A 19,797-nucleotide genomic window follows, 5' to 3' on the forward strand; every position below is an offset into this window, starting at 1 on the left:
TATTTTTTTATGTATTTGTACATATACATACACAAGTACACGAATAGTGTTAACTGTGATGAAATGTTTTGTTTAGATTTAGTGTTCCAAGTTTAGTGCTAATGTAACAAGCTAAAACTGACAATCTAGTGAGGTCTATTTCAGCTTCTTGCTGTAACACCATATTACATGCAAGAGTTCATGGGCAGGTCGCTACTTACACAACACACTGTGACGAAATCACAAGTTAGAGAAGTACTGTGACGAAATCACAAGTTAGAGAAGTTTTCTCTTAGACAAAATTACTTTTGTAGGCCATAAACTGAACGATGATTCAGAATTGACATGTTGAGATAAATGCTGTTAAATGAACACAAGCTTTATTGGTAAGTAAAGTGTTTTTTGTTTTTACAATGACATTATAAGGTGGCCTGTGATAAAAACAGGCTCTGTTTAAACACAAACAGGGAGTGTATTACTTTTTCAGGGTTTGTGCCATTTCTTTGGTGCACTCAGAATATATTTAATGTGTCTAGATTCCCTGGGTACTGAATTACACTATTCCCCTGGGGTGTGACCTCTTCAGTCTGAACCCACAGGAAAATTCCACTAAATCTAAAACAAGTCAAATAGTCACCTTGTTATTGTGGTTGAAAGGGGCGTATCTAGCGACGGCTGTTGACTGAGGGGGCGGGGTTAACCGGCAGGTATTATGTGGTGATTCTCACCTGCCAGCTGATATACGTGTTTTTCTTCGCGCGTTCATGTGCGTTTTAACTAGAGCGCGCGCGCCCACGGGATCTTTGAACGAGGATATAGCAGTAAGTTAGAAGCAGCGTCGGTACCTTTCGGTTTCATATCCATTGGTTTGTTTTTGGGGTGTTGACACACACAAACAAAATAAAACGTTCTTAATGGATGCATCAATAAACGAATAAATATGCAAATGGGTAAAATAGTGAAGTAGTTTATTATCATGAGAGGTCACATTTGAGAGACGTTGCCCACGTGTTTCTTCTGGAAAGTCGTATTATAGATGTCAATCCTGCACTGAGATGTTAGTCAACACCGCCGTTTCCTTTTCCCAGGAACAGTTGCGTCCTCTTCCAGTATGAACCTCCTCTCTGTCTCAAACACTCCCATTTCTGCTTTTCTCTCTGGAATCACATTATATCGCACTACGAGTCCACATCCCTCTGCTTTTCATTTAATTCTGTATTGTTGTTTTAATGAAGTCAGAACCACATTTCACCTTCAGACGGCTTAAAGAAGAGGAACTTTTCGGTATGTCGGATGTTTAAAACAACGCAGTTTCACATTAGACTTGGAGACGATTTTTTGTCCCTCTGAATAGTTCCTTTAGTGTTAGATATGTTTACAGTGTGTTTTAAAGTAATCTAATACTAATCAAGCTGTTTAACGTGATGTTTCGATTTGCCGGTATTTTGAACCCGATAATTAACATATCGATATTTCTGCTCAGTCACTGGGTTGTTATTGTTTTATTTATAGTTATTATTGTGTGGTTATAGTTATTATTGTGTGTTTATAGTGTCTTTAGGCTCGACCAAAGCTTGTGTGTTACATTTTACCTGGAAAAGTTTGTGTCAATGGGCATAAAGATTAAAGGTGCAGGTTTGGTTCTTAAAGTCCAATTATGTACTTTAACTGTTGTAATTTTCTAATTACAATGTAATACACACACTAAAGATACACCACATTAGTGCCAAGGTACTCTATAGTACCATTTTTTAGTGTATGAAGTGCTTTTTGTAAGTGTAATAGACAGACATTTATGTTTGCGCCTGTGAGGAAATAAATAATTTGAGAGTTTAATGAGAAGGATTGAGAGATGCTGTGTTAGACTGTAAGGCCCTTCTGTGGCTATAGCTTTATTGATTTTGGTGTTAGGTCATACGCGAAGAAATCCATTTTGCCCCATCAATGGCATGGTTAAGAGCTTTAATAATTTTTTTTTTGGCTTTGTTAGAGTAGTTTGGGATAGAGAAAAATGTAATATGGCAATCATTTTAAGTGTTAACACACTCCATTTGAACCGTTTGATATTTATTATTAACATTCATATATTCATATTGTGAAACATACATTTTAAAGATTTGAAGTCATGAGGGTATCATGCCAGCAACAAAGACAATAATAATACTGTTTATCTGAGCGAGCAAACTGATCGATGAGCTGCCTCTACAAAAGCGTTATCTGTTCTAGCTAAAATACTATTTAAAAAAAAATACATTTACTAGCTAAATCCACCAAATGTTATTGTATAATTTACATTCTGCTAGTTAAAGTTATCATTACTTTTAAGTGTAGGTATAATCCAACTAATGATGCACTGTTGCCATTTTAAATACAAGAATATTAGACATGCATGTTGGCTGATTCTCAGTATTGATTCTAAACTGATAGCTTCCTGCTAGCTTTTTTGTCATGTTTTGCTATGTGAAATGTTGTGTGATGAAGCGCTTGTTTTAAGCTGATTATCTTTGGGTCTTTTGGAATATCCACATCAAATCATTTAATCTATCTCACATTCAAAGCATGAACTGTGTAATATGTAAAACAGAAGTTTTGCATGAGGTGTTTGTGTGAAACAGTGCATAGGATATGAAAAGTTTTTGTTGGCCAAAATCCAAAAATACAGCAGGAAGCACAGACTTTCCGGACAGTAGGGCATTATGGTTTTTCCATATATTCCTAGCCACTAAAATCCCTTTATTGTTTCTCCAGCATCTCCTTACTCATCAGACCTGTGTGAATAATCCTCATGGCTTGTGTGTGTTTGTGGTTTCTGTGTGCTGTGTTCTCGTTGCTGATCATACAAGGAAAACAAGATGGTGAGTCTGCACCACAGCACAAAAGCACACATTTTTATGATTGATAAATAAATAAATAAATAAATAAATAAATAAATAAATAAATGATCATGTAAAATAAACATAAATGTAATGTAAATGATAAGCTGCAAAAAATCCAATAACCATCCTTTAGGCCTGATTTTGTGTGTGATCTATATACTATTTTCAGTTGGTACTGGCACTATAGACTAACAAAACGGACAGAATTACATTATTTATGTTTTAGGAAGCTTTCATGCTGGCAGTTTAGTTTGTAACAGATCACAGTTTGCATAAAAAATGGTAAAGTGGACCATGAAGTGCACAGTGGTACTGAACCTGAGATTACCAGTAGGGGGTGTTGTGAGTTCGATTGCTGTGGAACTGTCCCTGTGAACTCAACTCATAAAGTCCACACTTATTCAGAAAAAAAATTAACCTGCAAATCATGGGCATAAGATGGGCTCTATTGCATGTGGTTGATGCAGAGGGTTGTAGTAATTGGATAGACCATCTGCCTTGCTGTTCTTGGAACTGGGTTGGTATACGACAGTGAAATTGAACCGGGTGAAGAACAGGGCCCCTGTGCTTTACATGGACTGAGATGCTTGGAGCTTATTATATACCAGGTTATGGTGGTCGGTGATTAAATTAACATTTTTCAGCTTTGACGTTCGACGTAAACACAGTGAGTCTGTGGGTCACATGGATGATCAGGTGGTTGGCCTCCGTTAACTGGACGAGGTGAACATTGGTGGCCTGTAATGCCGCAATTTGCCCTTGGTAGGCTACAAGGACTTTACTATGGTGAGCAACCATCACCTGTGGTTCATCCTGTCGACCTGTAGGTCATCCTGTCGAATCCATGTGCAGATTTATTGAAAGAAAGGGCAGGCAAACAAATAGAGAGCATGGTCTTAAAGGTAAATACAATGGGTAAATACAATCCGCAAGGCATACAAGGCAAGGCAAGGCAAGTTTATTTGTATAGCACATTTCATACACCGAGCTCATTCAAAGTGCTTTACATAGAAATTAGGATACAGTTTATAAAAGAGAATATATATATATTAAAAATAAGAAACAGGATAAAATCCTAACAAGAACAAATAACAAAGAAAATAGATGTGATTTTAATAAAAAAAACAGTTTAAAATCTGTTAAAAAGAATAAAACAGGAGTAAAAGTGATTTGGATAAAAAGTGCAGTCAGTGTGAAGCAGCACAGAGCTCATTCAGTAAATGCAGAGTTAAACAGATGTGTTTTTAATCTTGATTTAAAAGTGTCTACTGTTGAAGCACATCTGATCTCTTCTGGAAGCTGATTCCAGCTATAGGTGGCGTAATAACTAAATGCTGACGCACCTTGTTTTGAGTGAACCCTTGGTATCTCTAACTGACCTGATCCTAATGATCTGAGTCGTCTGCTTGGTTTATATTCAGTTAGTATATCTGTAATGTATTTCGGTCCTAAGCCATGAAAGGATTTATAAACCAGTAACAATACTTTAAAATCTATTCTAAATGTAACTGGAAGCCAGTGTAAGGACCTGAGGACTGGAGTGATGTGCTCAGATTGTTTGGTTCTGGTCAGAATTCTGGCAGCAGCGTTCTGTATGAGCTGCAGCTGTCTAATGGTCTTTTTGGGGATCCCAGTAAGGAGTCCATTACAATAATCCACCCTGCTGGTGATGAAAGCATGAACCAGTTTCTCTAAGTCCTGGCTTGAGACAAAACATCTAATTCTGGCTATATTTCTGAGATGGTAGTAAGCTGATTTGCTTATCGCTTTCATATGACTACTGAAATTAAGGTCAGACTCTAAAATTACACCAAGATTTCTGACTTTATTTTGTGTCTTTAGACCCCTAGAGTCAAGGTGTGTGTTAACCTTGAGAGTTTCATCTTTATTTCCGAATACAATGACTTCGGTTTTGTCTTTGTTTAACTGGAGGAAGTTTTGACGCATCCAACTGTTAATTTCATCAGTGCACTTACATAGAGAGTCAATGGGGCTGTAGTCATTAGGGGACAGGGCTAAGTATATCTGGGTGTCATCTGCATAGCTGTGGTAAGCAATTTGGTTCTTTTTCATTATTTGACCAAATGGGAGCATATACAAATTAAAGAGAAGCGGTGCAAGAATTGAGCCCTTTGGGACTCCACATGTCATGGATGTCCACTCAGATTTATGGTTACCTATGTTCACATAGTAACCTCTCCCTTTTAGGTATGATTTAAACCATTTGAGGACCATCCCAGAAAGCCCTACCCAGTTTTCCAGTCTACGTAAGAGTATGGTGTGATCTACCGTGTCAAAGGCAGCACTAAGATCTAGTAGCACCAGCACTGATATTTTACCCGAATCAGAGTTTAAGCGAATATCATTTATTATCTTTATGAGCACTGTCTCTGTGCTATGATGCTGGCGGAAACCAGATTGAAAATCGTCCAGGTAGCCATTTGAGTTTAAGAATTTGTTCAGCTGATTGAAAACAACCTTTTCAATGATCTTGCCTATAAAAGGAAGATTAGAGATTGGTCTGTAGTTGCTAAGTATGGTTTTGTCTAGGTTACTCTTTTTTAGGAGAGGCTTACTGCTGTTTATAGGGACTCTGGAAAAGTGCCTGTGAGCAGAGAGGTATTTACTATTTTTAAGAGGTCAGTTTCTAAGCAGTTACGTACCTTTTTGAGAAAGGATGTGGGGAGGGTGTCAAGGCTGCAAGTTGATGCTTTAAGATGTTGTACTGTTTCTTCCAGGGTTTTTATATCAATTATGTCAAATTCTGAGAAAATGACAAATTTTTGAGGTTGTTGTAGTGAGTTCTGACTGACTACATTACAATATGAGGCCGTATTGATTGCCATTCGGATATTACTGATTTTCTCAGAGAAAAAGGTTGCAAACTCATTGCATTTGTTGTCAGAGAGCATTTCACTAGGAACTTGATTTGGGGGGTTTGTTAGTCTCTCTACAGTAGCAAAAAGAGTGTGAGTGTTATTTATGTTGTTGTTTATAATGTTAGAGAAGAAGATCTGTCTAGCTGTGCCTAGTTCTACATTGAAAGCACGAAGACTGTCCTTATAGATGCTATAATGTACTTCAAGTTTTGTTTTCCGCCACATACGTTCAGCTTTTCTGCATGTTCTTTTCATGCTCTGTACCGCTGTTGTGTTTCTCCAAGGTGCTTTACGTCTGCCAGTGATCATCCTGACCTTTACTGGAGCTATACCATCAATAACATCTTTTACTTTTAAGTTAAAATTTTCAAGGAGAACATCAACAGAGTCTGCCGATATGTTTGGCAACATTGATATAGCCTTCATAAATACCTCACTGGTGTCTTCATTTATGAACCTTCATTTATGAACATGGACAGATCTAGCATCAGTGGCAGGACAGATCAATAAATCAAAGTAAACACAGAAATGGTCAGATAGCGCTTCATCCTTGATAACATGGATGGAATGTTTAGACCTTTGCTAATGAGCAGATCAAGAGTGTGTCCCCTATTGTGTGTAGGACCTTGCACGTGCTGGGTCAGATCAAAAGTGTTTAAAACATTTAACAGTTCAATTGCAGTATTGTTTTCTGCATTGTCTATATGAATGTTGAAATCTCCAGCAATAACAAAATAATCAAATTCAGAGGAGATTGTTGATAAAAGTTCTGTGAATTCATCAACAAAAGTTGGGGTGTATTTGGGAGGCCTATAAATAATTGTAAACAGAATGCGTGGTGTACCTTTTAGAGTGATACACAAATATTCAAAAGACTGGTGATCACCAAGTAACACTTGCTTGCATTGAAAGGCATCTTTAAATAAAGCAGCTATTCCTCCACCTCTTCTAACAGCTCTACAGACACTTATAAAAGTAAAGTTGGGTGGGGCTGATTCATTGAGGACTGTAGCGCTGCAGCTGTCATCTAACCAGGTTTCATTTAGAAACATGAAGTCCAGGTTGTTAGTGGTGATAAGATCATTAACTAAAAATGATTTGTTCTTTAATGAACGGATGTTCAGAAGTGCTAATTTAACAGTAACTGGTTTTGGCCCTGTCTCCATCTCGGAATGACGTCTTAAAGGCAGTAGATTAGATAGAGTTGTCCTGCGGCTGGAGAGGGCCTTCGTCTTTCTATCACATATCAGGACAGAGATAGGGAAAGCTAAAGGGACATTGGGCTCCCGCTTGTTCTGAAAACATTTCTGATTGTTACTGCTGTCATAGCGGGGACCCAACACATATCAGTTACCAGTGCTGTTTGCAGATGAGGGCTGGTGTGATCCCTGACGTTGAGGCAGAGGTCGGAGTGCCCTCTCAGATGGAGGGGGAGGGCGGGCTGGGCCCGGAGGCTTTGGTGGTTGTGGAGCCCGCCGTTTCTTGGTTGAATACTTTGCATAATGGCAATGTTGAGGATGGCCTTAAATGTTAGTTTTACTGAAAGTGGAAACATAGCCCATACACCCCTTTGTCAGGAGGAGCGGGATGAAGCTAATTCACTGAGGTTTATATTTACAATGTTCAGTTTTCTTCGAACAGCATGGTTGTATAGGCAGAGAGATTCAGGAATGTGATCTATGACTAATAAATTTTTGAGACATTTTCAAAATATTACTATTAAGATTGATTGTAACTAAAATAAAAAATTATAAATAAAAAATTAGATATACATACCATCAAATAATACAACACAGTTTGTAGCAGGAATCAGGCTTCATTTCCTCTACAAAAGGAATCATCTGCTGGTAAAACTGCAGAGACACCTATCTGAGCAATAGTAAAAAAAGTAAGCTGGCCTTGATTTGATGGAAAAAAGTTCATCACACAGGAAGTCACACAGGTGGAGGAAAAGCCCACATTACTGATCTGCACAAAGATACAATTATTATAATAATTAGATAATAATTATTTCCACATAGAGCTGCCAAATGCTGTAAATGTAAAATATCTGCAGATTTCATGTGCCAACATGCTATTGATTATAACATTCTGTTAACAGCACAGCTACTAACTGTCCCTGAGATGGTGAACGTTTACACAGATGACGTCTCGCAAGATTTAGGTGTTTGGAAGATGTATGTTGAGTGGAAGGATGGTTTCCTCAACAGTATCAAACCAGACAGAGTCACTTATGACATAAATATTTTCTATACTGAGCAAACTAATAAACCGGTTCATAATGTAAGTGGATGTTTACATTATACAGATATTTTATTCTTATTTTAATTATAGTGTTCAGTATGTAGGTGTGCTGATTCCTTGAGCTATTTGATGTAAATCTTTGCTTTTTCCCTCTACTGCCTCTGATAGGAAACAATAGAATTGAAAGCAAATCCATCAGGGAAGTATAAATGGAGCTGGACATCACCATTCCCACTGCAGTGTGTGTCACATTCTGTCCAGCTGCGCTACAGAGAACAGGATCGCACCAGTGCCTGGACACCTATGACGATTTTACTTGGTGCATATTCATTTTGAACACTCTGTTTTTACCCAAATAAACAGTGTGAGGTTGTGATGTGTTGCTCATGAATGAGTCAGCAATGTGGTTTATTGGATTATTGGATTAACAGAAAATGTGCAGTATGCATCAAAACGAAATAAGACAGGTGCATACATTTGGGCACCCTTGCCATTTTGTTGATTTGAATACCTGTGACTACTTAGCACTGATTAATTGGTTTGGTGAGCTCATTAAGACTTGACCTTCATGGACAGGTGCATCCAATCATGAGAAAAGGTATTTAAGGTGACCAATTGCAAGTTGTTCTCTTTGAATCTCGTCTTAAGAGCGGCATCCTAGAGGTCTCAAAACAGCTCTCAAATGAACTGAAAACAAAGACTGTGCAACATTATGGTTTAGGGGAAGGCTACAAAAAATTATCAAGCTATAAGATATAAGCTGTCAGTGTCCACTGTGAGGAACATCGTGAGGAAATGGAAGACCAGAGGCACACATCTTGTTAAGGCCAGAAGTGGCAGGCCACGTAAAATATGGGAGAGGCAAAGGCAAAGGATGGTGAGAACGGTCAACAACAGCCCACAGACCACCTCCAAAGACCTACAACGGTATCCTGTGCATTGTTCAACAATTCAGCGCACTTTGAACAAGGTGAAGCTGTACGGGAGAGTGATGCGAAAGAAGCCTTTTCTGTACACACGACACAAACCGAGTCGATTAAGGTATGCAAGCACGCATTTGGACAAGCCAGCTTCATTATGGAATAAGCTGCTGTGTAGTGATGAAACAAAAGAACACAGCATTCCAAGAAAAACACTTGCTACCCACAGTAAAATTTGGCAATATCAGCAGATTCTTGAGAATAATGTTGAGGAATTAGTCATAAAGTTGAAGTTATACCTGAACTGGATATTTCAACAAAACAACGACCCAAAACACTGCTCAAAATCTACTCTGGCATTTATTCATCGGAACAAGTACAATGTTCTGGAATGGCCATCCCAGTCCCCAGACCTGAATATCACTGAACATCTGTGGGGTGATTTGAAGCGGGCTGTTTATGCTCGGCAACCATCAAACCTAACTGAACTGGAGATGTTTTGTTAGGAGGAATTGTCCAAAATACATTCATCCAGAATCCAGACACTCATTACAGGCAATAGGAAGCATCTAGAGGCTGTTATTTCTGCTTAAGGAAGCTCTACTAAATATTGATGCGATTTCTGTTGGGGTGCCCAAATTTATGCACCTGTCTAATTTTGTTTTGATGCATATTGCTCATTTTCTGTTAATCCAACAAACCTCATTTCACTACTGAAATATTACTGTGTCCTTCAGTTATTTGACTGATCAAAATGAAATTGCTGATCCAAACACTGGAAATTGTCTGGGGTTCCATACTGTACATTCATATATACAGTATTTTCTAAATTTCTCTTAGGAAGTGTGTAAATTGTGACATGACACTAAATCTGAAACTGTATCAGAATAATTATGACAAGTAAATACTGCTCTGTATATAAAGCATTATTCAAGTCAAGGAATAGTGTCATTTTCTTCTTCTTCTTCACCTTACAGGAAACGACACACCTGACATAACAGACATAAAAATATATCCTCTCAACTATTATGCACTGGTTAATGAGAGTATCAGTTTCTGCTGTATCCAAAAACCAGGAAATGATAAGTTTAGTTCTCCTGATTTCACAATTCGAATCACCAACCGGACGTATGTGACTAAGCCTATGAGATATGCTCAACCATCTCCGCCAAGTGGCTTTGATATAATATGCGGTGATCAGGGCTCAACTTATTACATTGGCTGTAAGTATAATCCACTACATGGATTCCAGTAAAATCCACTTTTGTTAAGTAAAGAACCAGGTTGGTGACTGTTAAATTATCTGATGTTATGGCAGGATTAATGGTTAAGATTTCTGTTTGCTTGGTTTTTTTTTTTTTTTTTTTTTTTTTTTGACATACTAACACACTTTAACACATTTATAAATAGAGGAAAAATTCAGTCATCAGTCAAATGAGCACTACAAATATTGGGCAAGAAAACAACTTCATTTTTATAGAACATTCTCTTTCTAACTTCCCAAAAATGTGGTTAAAAGCCAAAATATAATGTGTCATAAAATAATGTTAATGCTCTGTGAACTAAGTGACAGCTTCTGAGCAGACCAGCAATATGAGATATTAGTAACAGCTTGTACTAATTAGATAAGTTATTTAATAAATATTCGTCCTGACATGAGCTGTTATTGCAGATCCACCTAAGGACCACAACATTATATGTGAGACTCGAAATCTCATTTCTGTGGAGTGTCGCTGGACTGAACAAGCGACTATTTCAAAATTAAGCACAAATTACTCCATCAATGGAAGGTATGACACTAACATTTCTGCAGTATAAAAAACAGTGACTGTAAAGTTTCTTTAGGAAGAAAATTACATTATTGCTTCCTATAATTTTGTTGGTGCACTTAAATGCAGTTCTAAGATGCATGAAAAGTCTGCTGAGTTTTTTTTTTTTTTTTTTTTGGACATTTAGATATTTGAGTGGAAGCTTAATTTATTAATTCAATTTAATTTAATTTCTAACTTTCTCATTATTTTATTTTATTTATGATATGATGATATGAGGAGGAAATCTAGAGAGAAACCAGCCTCAGATGAGAACTCCTCTTCTTCTGGCTCGTACCTGATAGTGGGATTATGAGTCATGAATCATACACAGCTGTATACTATACATTCCAGCAGTAATTAGTGGTTTTACTAATTAGTGCATCTTAGCTTAGTGTGAACCAGTATCTTCGGTATGTTTTGGATGATCTAAACTCTGTTTGTATGATCCCTCTAGATCCAAGAGCTAACAGAAAAGCTATCGAACAAAAATGTCTCTAGACAAATAGATTCATGGTACAAACTACATTTATGGTATTTACCAGACTAGACTTAAACTAGACTTGGTCTGAGACTGTAACTGAGTCCTGAACACTTATTGGAAGACGTCAAAGATTATTCAAACACATCAACATTTTTAGGAGATTTTTTTCTTTTAAAATGTTTGATATGCTGAAAGTATTGTTTACAATATTAAACCTTTGATTATAGAACTTTTAACAATTATTTATTTTACAAGGATAAAAAGCTTTTTATTCAAATTAGTTACAAATATTTATATAATAATAAAAAAAAAATAGTACAGCATTTTTACAACAACAATAATAATATGACCAGAGTGTATTGTTACACACGCAATAAATTCTTAGTGGAGAACTGATTACTTATCATTTACTTTTTTTCAGTTCAGAAACCTTTTTTTCAGTTGATTGTACAATGTGTGTTTAGCCTACACTTAGTTTTCCTTTCAAGGGAATTTTCATAAATGCTTTATTGTGTGTCTCAATTAGGTTGTGTGAACCTGGGTATTGTGTTGTTGACAACACCATAGACAGAGGAGTGATGAATTGGACCCTAATTGCCAGAAATAATTTTGGCACAACGATAATCTTTGACACAGCTGATCCAAAACACAGGGGTAAAGTATAGCACAGTGATTCTCTAAATAGTGATTCTCTAAATCGTAGTTTAAAGGCTGAGATATTTCCCAGATTTGTTCTATTAATATATTAGTAACTAACATCTTCCAACTTCTTTGTAGTTCACCTTAAAGCACCAACGCTCCTCTCCGTTAATCAGCTCACTGCAAGAAATGCAACTCTTGAATGGAAATGGACCAGTCTCCCGAAGTATAGCTTCTTTTCTATGACTTGCCAAGTGGAGGTCAACGGGATCATCATTAATGTAAGTGTTATTTTAATTAAAGGAATAGTTCAAGCAAAATTAAAATAAACACAGTTATGTCACTGCCTGACTCAGGAACACTATACATATTCTCAGGATATCTCACATCCGTTGCAACAATTGTAACATACAGTTCCAGTTTGTAACACTGAGCTGTGCCCCCTTTTTGATTCTGAAGCTGGCATAGAGTGACACCAAAGAAAGTGACTTATTGTTGGAGCTATTTTCCCCCCCCTTTTTCCCTTTTTCTTCAAAGACCACACTTTGAGGTGATGCAAACCTGCCTTAAGGTGGTGAACTCTGTGCTTTTAATTTTTGATTGAGTTCCTCACTTGGATTTTAGAGATGTTCCACTCTATTAAATGTAACTAAAACTGATTACAAAAGTTTGATAGGAAGTTCATAGATAAAAAGTAAATGCTGGAAAATTGCAGTTTTTCAAGAGGAATTAAACATTTGAGGATGTCTTGTCACCACTTCATCACACCACTTTATTATTGTTTATTTCTTATTCTCAACTTATTGTATCACTAATGTATCTTTTCTCCATAGGAAACCTTTAAAGGAAAAGGACTGACTTCATTGGTCTTGGCAGATCTGAAGCCCTTTACTGAATATAAGACTCGCATACAATGCGGTTCTCGTGAGCATTTTTATAAATGGGGTGACTGGAGCGACCTCATCACCTTCATCACCAGTGAAGACAGTAAGCAATAAACATATTCACAGATTCAAATAAAAATAAAAAATCCTTCTTATAATAATAACTGTTTCCAGGCATAGGCGATGGAATCCATTTGCAGAGTTTATTTGAGAAAAGGTAGAGCAAACAAAAAAAACAACAGTTAAAAATTAGAAAGAGTAGCAAAACAGCAAGGCAAACAAATCCAAGCTATGAGAAAATCCAACGGTTCTGGAAGGCTTGGTAATGTAGCCAGAACTAACAATACTTTGCATAGTGGTATCAGTGGAGCCGGCTTAAATATCTGACAGGCAGTAAATCATCTCAGTGGTTAATACTCCAGAGGGGGGCTCCCTCTGGACATCCCCTATTTAATGCATTATATAAAAATAACTCCATAGCCTATATTATTACTTGCTGACTTCACAAACATTCCTCTTCAACTTCAAAAGCAGTTTTTGGGCAATTTCAGCATTAGATTTTGACAATTTATGTGCAAAATTAGCAACAGTGTGAACCTGAGCACATCTAATCATGTGATCATTCATCAGAATGGTCACATGATCAGATTTTTATTTAATTAAAATCAGAATTTTTTTATTAAAAGTTTATTTCAACAAGCAGTGAAAAAAAGACACATTACATATTATAGTGTTATTATTATTGTTGTTGTTGTTTATCTTTGTTTTGATTTGTCCTGTAAATGAGACATGTGAAACAGTAGAGAAAAAAGATACATTTAACTCTGCTCCATCACACCACTTTTCCGTGTGTGTGTGTGTGTGTGTGTGTGTGTGTGTGTGTGTGTGTGTGTGTGTGTCTGTCTCATGGACTGCTTTTCTTAAAGTTCCAGAAGCTGTAGATGTGTGGATGCAGGTTTCTGGTGAACACACATATGTTGTGTGGAAAGTAAGTGCATTTGAATTTGTCATTATAACAAAGCCAGATACACTGATTGTAAATTAAAATTGTATATTTTTGTTGTCTATCTGTTCCATAGAAAGCATCTCAGAGGAATGGTGAGATTACAGGCTATGAGCTGGATATGAAATCCTCAACAGACATGAGTACAGAGCGCATCACCAAATCACCAGCCGATCTCTGTCACAAGCTGAAAGCAGGCAGTGCAGAAACCCAACCCGTCATTTCCATATCTGCTAAAAACGCTGCTGGTGTCTCTCATCCCTCCATCATCACCATCCCCAGCCTGCCTCCAGGTTAAGAGAGATATTGGATTTACTATAAATGAGCCGAATAATAACTCAACAATGTTGTGACTTTATTTTCCTCATTCTTTTCACAGGTGATGGTGTTAATACAAGTGTTATTGAAGGAATTAACAGAAACTTTCATATGTCCTGGGAACCTAGCCTTAGGTCCAATTGTGGCTATGTGCTGGACTGGTATCCAACTTATGAACCACATCAGTGTACAGTAAATTGGAAAAAAATTCCTTCTGATCGCTTCAGTGCAGTGATTGACTCAGGTCAGTAACTAGAAAATGAATGCATATACTGTATAACCAAAAAAAAAATCTACCAAAATGAGAACATACATAGAAATAACAGCAGATCTGTATTACATTAAGCTAATTTTATGTGACTCTGTTATATACCATTAAATGTAACCTGTCATGGTTATTAAAGACTCAGGCAAGATTTTACTGAGATTTTGTACAGTGTGAAAAGTTATAATCATAACCTTAAATACAGGGAAGGTTATGGAATTTTTCTGTATATTTATCATCATTTTCACCCCGTTTATGCTTTGTTATGGACACAGACATAAAAGAGGGAGTGAAATACACGCTTTCGGTTTATGGCTGCATTTCAGGACCACTGTCCTTGCTGCAGAGGAGAGAAGGCTATGTGGTAGAGCTGCGTAAGTACTCAGTATTCCTTTCTTTTAACTTTCAGTTGAACGCGGCTGAGAAAATGAGGCCTCCGTGACAGTCAGTGAAGTAGCTGTAGCCTCTGTGACTATCAGTGAAGGAGGTGTGGTCTATGTGTCAGTGAAGGAGGTGTGGCCTATGTGTCAGTGAAGGAGGTGTGGCCTCTGTGACAGTGTCAGTGACGGAGGTGTGGCCTCTGTGACAGTTTCAGTGAAGGAGGTGTGGCCTCTGTGACAGTGTCAGTGAAGGAGGTGTGGCCTCTGTGACAGTGTCAGTGACGGAGGTGTGGCCTCTGTGTTAGTGTCATTGAAGGAGCAGTGGCCCCTTTCTTTTTTTAAAGTCCTTTATCCATAGGCCATCTTCCTAGATGTAGAGAAAGTGACTTGTTTATTCTTGTTTATTATTTGACTGCAAATTATGCTTTACTTTATGAGCAAATACAATGACATCAAACATGTTGCTTCTATCCTGTACATTTGTCATTTTAATTTGTCATTATCTGCCTTTCCAGCTCCAACAGGAAGAGTTCAGGATCTAAAAGGATGGCTGGAGGGCTTAAATATTTACCTGTCCTGGGGAAATGTGAGTGAACAGATGCAGAGGGGCTTTATAAAAGGTTATAATTTGTCCTACATTTCTGATGGTGGAGATGAAAAGAATGTTGTTATATCTGGTAAGTGATCTTACCTCTCACATCTCTAAACAAAATATATATAAAAAAATATTTGGAGAGAATTCATTAATATTTGCATTGTTTTTTGCACTGTTTAATAATACAAAAATAACTTGTGAAATTTTCATTCTGTTAATTCAAGACCCCAGTATTCAAAAGTACATGTTCAGTCTTCCTGTGGAAACCTACAAATTCACAGTGAAGGCCTTCACATCTGCAGGAGAAGGTCCTGGAAATGATATCTCTGTGAAAATTAATCCTCTGGGTTAGTGTCTGTAATAGTTTAATAGGCTTGTACAGTAATGCAATTACAGTAAATGGTTTAATGGGTTTCAAATTCCTTAGTTATCAGACCAAGTGAGCGAGAGATCCAATTCATTTATTGTCTTTCTAAATATGTGATTTATTCAAGTAGCTACAATTTGGAAAACATGTTTGGGTTTATGTGTCAGTGTATTGGCTTTATTAGTATCTTTTAGTACTACTTTAGGTACTTTAGTAGTGTACCTTTTAGTACACTTATAACCTTTTTTACATTAAAACAATATTTGCATTATACAATTATTATTGCCCTTGTTAATTGTGCACCTGACACAATTTTAATGATAACCAGACTTATACCTGGAAACAGCTTCAAACATGAAAAAACAGCACTGATGATGCACCACTGTCATTTTTGTGGAAGCACCTTATAGCCTGAGAATAGAATAGGTGGTACAATTCATGTTTTTAAAAACATTTTAAGCCTTATCATTAGGTTGACAGTAAACCAAGACAAGGAAAAAATTTGGTATAAAATAGACCTCATAATAAATAAGACCATGAAGACTCTAGATTGTTTATATTTATTTATTTATGAATCATTACATTAAATGAAAATCAATGAGAAACTTTTAGACAATTAGTGTGTTAGTGTGTTGCAGTAGAATTGAAGCTGAATCTTGAAATGCAATTTTCTCCTTTTTCACTTTTGGGAGTAGGCACCTATTATCTACTTATTAAGAAACATGCAAAGGCTGTAGTTTCAAGGGTGTGAATGGATTTAACACATTTTATTACTGTAACTGTCTAGAAAAGATAAGAGGTGCGTTTTCATGTAGTGTAATGTCATTTAACTCGAACCTCCTGTAGTTTGACTACAATGCATCCATATCAATCATGTATACATGATAGTAATGTGCATGCTGAGAGCTGTCTGGAAATATAACCTTTCTTTTTTCTGCAGTTGACATATACATGGCAGTTGGTCTGGCTTTATTGATTTTTATCCTTTGCATCGCTGCAGTCTTTGCCTGTCGTAATAGGGAATGGTATGAAACCTTTTTTTTTTTACACAATACATTTAATGATATAACCTCTTAGACTGTTCAGTGCTAAAGTTTCCCCTCACTGTGCTTGAATTAATCCATCAGTTTGAAATCAACACTGTGGCCTGAGGTTCCCCAACCGAGGATTTCGGCAGAATTTCTTAAAAAAGTGAGTCCTCATTGCTCGTCTGTAACTCCCTGCTTGCAGAGTGCGTCGTGCTTTATATCAAGAATGTGAAGAAAACTGTCACAGTCACACACTTCCATTTATCCCAAATATCAAATTGGTGCTCATACTTATATATTGCTCATAATCTTGAGATAATTTCTTGACATTATTTTCAGTTCGATTTCAATTCAATTTCAATTCAATTTCAGTTCTATTATAAACTGTTGTATTAAGGACATTATTTACATTTACAATATCTACTGTAGAGTGTCACCCAAATGAGGATAGGTTCCCTTCTGACCCTGGTTCCTCTCAAGGTTTCTTCCTCATATCCTCATAAGCCTCCGGCTTGCGCATTAGGGATAGATATATAGTATTTTAAATTTTCAGTTAATCTTTTTAAAATTAATTTTGAACTTCAATTGTATATATTCACTTATTTATTTTAATTTTTTCTTATTATTATTATGATTATATATTTATTTCTTTTTCTCTCGCTTCTGTTTCCATACTGCTTTGAGACAATGGGAAATTGTTAAAAGAGCTTTACAAATAAATTGAATTGAAATTGAGTTTCAATAATGGTTACACATCCGCACTTGACTATGTGCAGTTGTAGAAAAGGACATTATTTTATAATCACACTCTCTGGTGTCACTCAGATGAGGATGGCTTCCCCTTTGAGCCTGGTTTCTCTGAAGGTTTCTAACTCATATCGTCTCAGGGAGTTTTTGATGCCATCGTTCCCTTACTCATTTTGGATAAATAAAAAAAGTTATTCTGAATTTTTATATTTTACATTCCGGTCTCCACTGTTAAAAGGAGTGGACAGACTTTGCTGATGTGGATGCTGACACAGTGTCACTAAGCTAAAACATAATAAAGTCACAGAGCTAAGAGTCTTAGTTTAATTTCATACTGTACTGGACATACTGTAAGTTAAGACAGGTTAATTCTGCTGTATATGTACAAATGGTGTTAAAGTGAATGTCTGAATATTCAAACTGCACAATTCAACTCAGTTTTATTTGTACAACGGTTTTAACAATGACCGTCACATATTTATAAATTATATATTTGGGATAAACTTTTCCTTTATTGATTTATCCTTAATGAGCAAACCAGAGGTAAAGGTGATCTGAGGCGATATGAACCCCATGAGACGATATAAGGAAGAAACCTTGAGAGGATCCAGAAGGAAAAGGGAGTGTGATTTTATAAATAATTTTTCTTTGACTGTGACTACAGTATATGGTCAAAAAAGTGTACTTGTGTTGCAAGGAAATTCATTCAAATTTTAACAAAAGAGTTTGTGGTAATTGCGGTCTTAAAGCTGCAATGGAAAAAAAAGAAAAGCAAATCATACCGATTTCAGGCTTTAAATCTTCTGGTTTTGTTGGCAGTATGTTTTGCTAATGTAGCAAGACATGTTAAAGCTTGAAATGATTAAAATTGTCTTGAAACTATTTAGTAATTTGTTTAATATATTTTATAATTTTACAAATTTAAATATTAGATTCATTAGCCTGTGTACATTTTGACATCATAATTGTGCCAGTAAAATACAGAAAGTATGCAAATGCAAATTGTAGAAGCACATTTCAAACTTCAAACGTGGCTTATGGAATACTTTTGAGGTAAAATGTAATTCCTTGGTATTTTATCTGATTCCTGTACTTGCATTCTTGAATATCTGAATGAAATCTGCATGATGTTAAGATTTAAATGATGTTAAATGTGTACACAAGAACCAAAACACACAAAACATATAAATATACTCCCACTGTTCTCTCTTTGGTTCTAAATTATAAAATGAATAACACAACTCATTTGGGTCTTTTATTTTGTAGAGTGTTTATCAATGGCAAGTGAATGATCAGCTGTTATGTGAAGAAAGTCAAGTTTTGAAAGTAAACAGTCTGGAAATCCGTCCTGTTGCAACAGAGCTACAGAAAGATCACAGAGAAGCCCAGGCGTTCAACAGTCCTCACACATGTTCTGAAGGGTATCAATCACCTAAAACTGAACCACAAACTCTCCCTATCATTGAAGTTGACTTTTCTTACAAGGAGCTTCCGTGTCCTGGTATTCCAAACCCAACATACAACATCATTCTGATGCCTGCTGCTGATACCAGTTTTGTGTCATGTTACATGCCTCAGACACTGAATGGCAGCCTGTAGCATTAACCTCTCTAGATGCTCACTAGTGTCTAACCATTAGCACAACTGAAACACATTATAAGGAAAAACTCATCAGATGTCTGAGCTGGAATTAAATTGTTAGATCAGACTTGTAATAGATTTCCTCACTCACTACAAAGTTCATTTTCTCATGCATTTTCTTATGCCAGTAAGCTTTTTGTTTTATTATTTTTGGAGCATTAAAAAGATGGCCTCATTATTTTTTATATGAACACTGTATTTATGTACATATATTTTTTATGATCTTATTGTATATCTTGCAGCAAGGATCTTGGCAGATGTTTATAATGTTCAGAATAAACACATCATATCCCTGATGTATGATTTCTGTGTGTTGGGCTCTGATCTAGGGCTCTTTATGTACTGTGATTTTTAGTTACATGAGTTAATTAAATGTGTAGCATGTTATTGTTGAATTCTATGATTGGGCAGAAGCTGTTTATTAACTTTCAATAACATCAGAGCTGACTGTAGAGCAGCTGCAAATCACATATTAAATAATAAAGTAAATGTGTTATATATCAAAGAAGGTCAATAAGTGATATAGTGACATTTCTGTACAGACAAGTGTTTTATGAAAGGAGTCTCTAGAGCGAGCATTTTGTAAAGCTGTAAATAATGGTGGACAGGTCGAAAGTCTGCAGAACAGATGATGGTGTTCCAGTTTTACTGTAACTTGACAAGCCGTATTAGTTTTAAGACTAAGCAAAGTAGAAGAGGTAAGGAATCGACTGTTTGCTGCTGCTATAATGCAATTTTTG

The 19,797-nt window shown here is 36.4% G+C and overlaps 1 protein-coding gene across 4 annotated transcripts; it reads left to right on the forward strand.

The window, feature by feature from the left end:
- The first annotated feature begins 225 nt into the window (after window positions 1–225).
- Window positions 226–19,452, forward strand: lifrb (LIF receptor subunit alpha b). 4 transcript variants are annotated; one of them, XM_047805735.1, is made up of 19 exons: window positions 1,101–1,263; window positions 1,541–1,608; window positions 2,728–2,834; window positions 7,836–8,017; window positions 8,147–8,297; window positions 9,876–10,121; window positions 10,571–10,688; window positions 11,717–11,844; window positions 11,968–12,110; window positions 12,663–12,816; window positions 13,640–13,701; window positions 13,793–14,009; window positions 14,096–14,278; window positions 14,575–14,673; window positions 15,195–15,356; window positions 15,499–15,621; window positions 16,582–16,666; window positions 16,769–16,832; window positions 18,683–19,452. In XM_047805735.1, exons 3-19 carry the CDS (start codon window positions 2,765–2,767, stop codon window positions 19,013–19,015), a joined length of 2,520 nt encoding a protein of 839 aa, XP_047661691.1. In that variant the 5' UTR covers window positions 1,101–1,263; window positions 1,541–1,608; window positions 2,728–2,764; the 3' UTR covers window positions 19,016–19,452. The 4 variants fall into 4 exon arrangements, with proteins under 4 accessions (XP_026995754.2, XP_047661692.1, XP_047661691.1 ...); XM_027139953.2 differs by lacking the exons at window positions 1,101–1,263; window positions 1,541–1,608 and adding an exon at window positions 226–365; XM_047805736.1 differs by lacking the exon at window positions 1,541–1,608 and having other exon boundaries at window positions 1,099–1,263; window positions 14,626–14,673.
- Window positions 19,453–19,797: the final 345 nt, after the last annotated feature.

The sequence above is a fragment of the Tachysurus fulvidraco genome, chromosome 21, assembly GCF_022655615.1.
Source record: "Tachysurus fulvidraco isolate hzauxx_2018 chromosome 21, HZAU_PFXX_2.0, whole genome shotgun sequence".
Classification (NCBI taxonomy): domain Eukaryota; kingdom Metazoa; phylum Chordata; class Actinopteri; order Siluriformes; family Bagridae; genus Tachysurus; species Tachysurus fulvidraco.

Bases quoted from the DNA above. Each gene is read 5' to 3' on its own strand.
- lifrb (XM_027139953.2), top strand. From the start codon at position 2,765: ATGGCTTGTGTGTGTTTGTGGTTTCTGTGTGCTGTGTTCTCGTTGCTG. The intron at 10,689-11,716 runs GTATGACACTAA...TGTCTCAATTAG, and splicing joins AATTACTCCATCAATGGAAG to GTTGTGTGAACCTGGGTATT. The intron at 16,667-16,768 runs GTATGAAACCTT...TTAATCCATCAG, and splicing joins GCCTGTCGTAATAGGGAATG to TTTGAAATCAACACTGTGGC.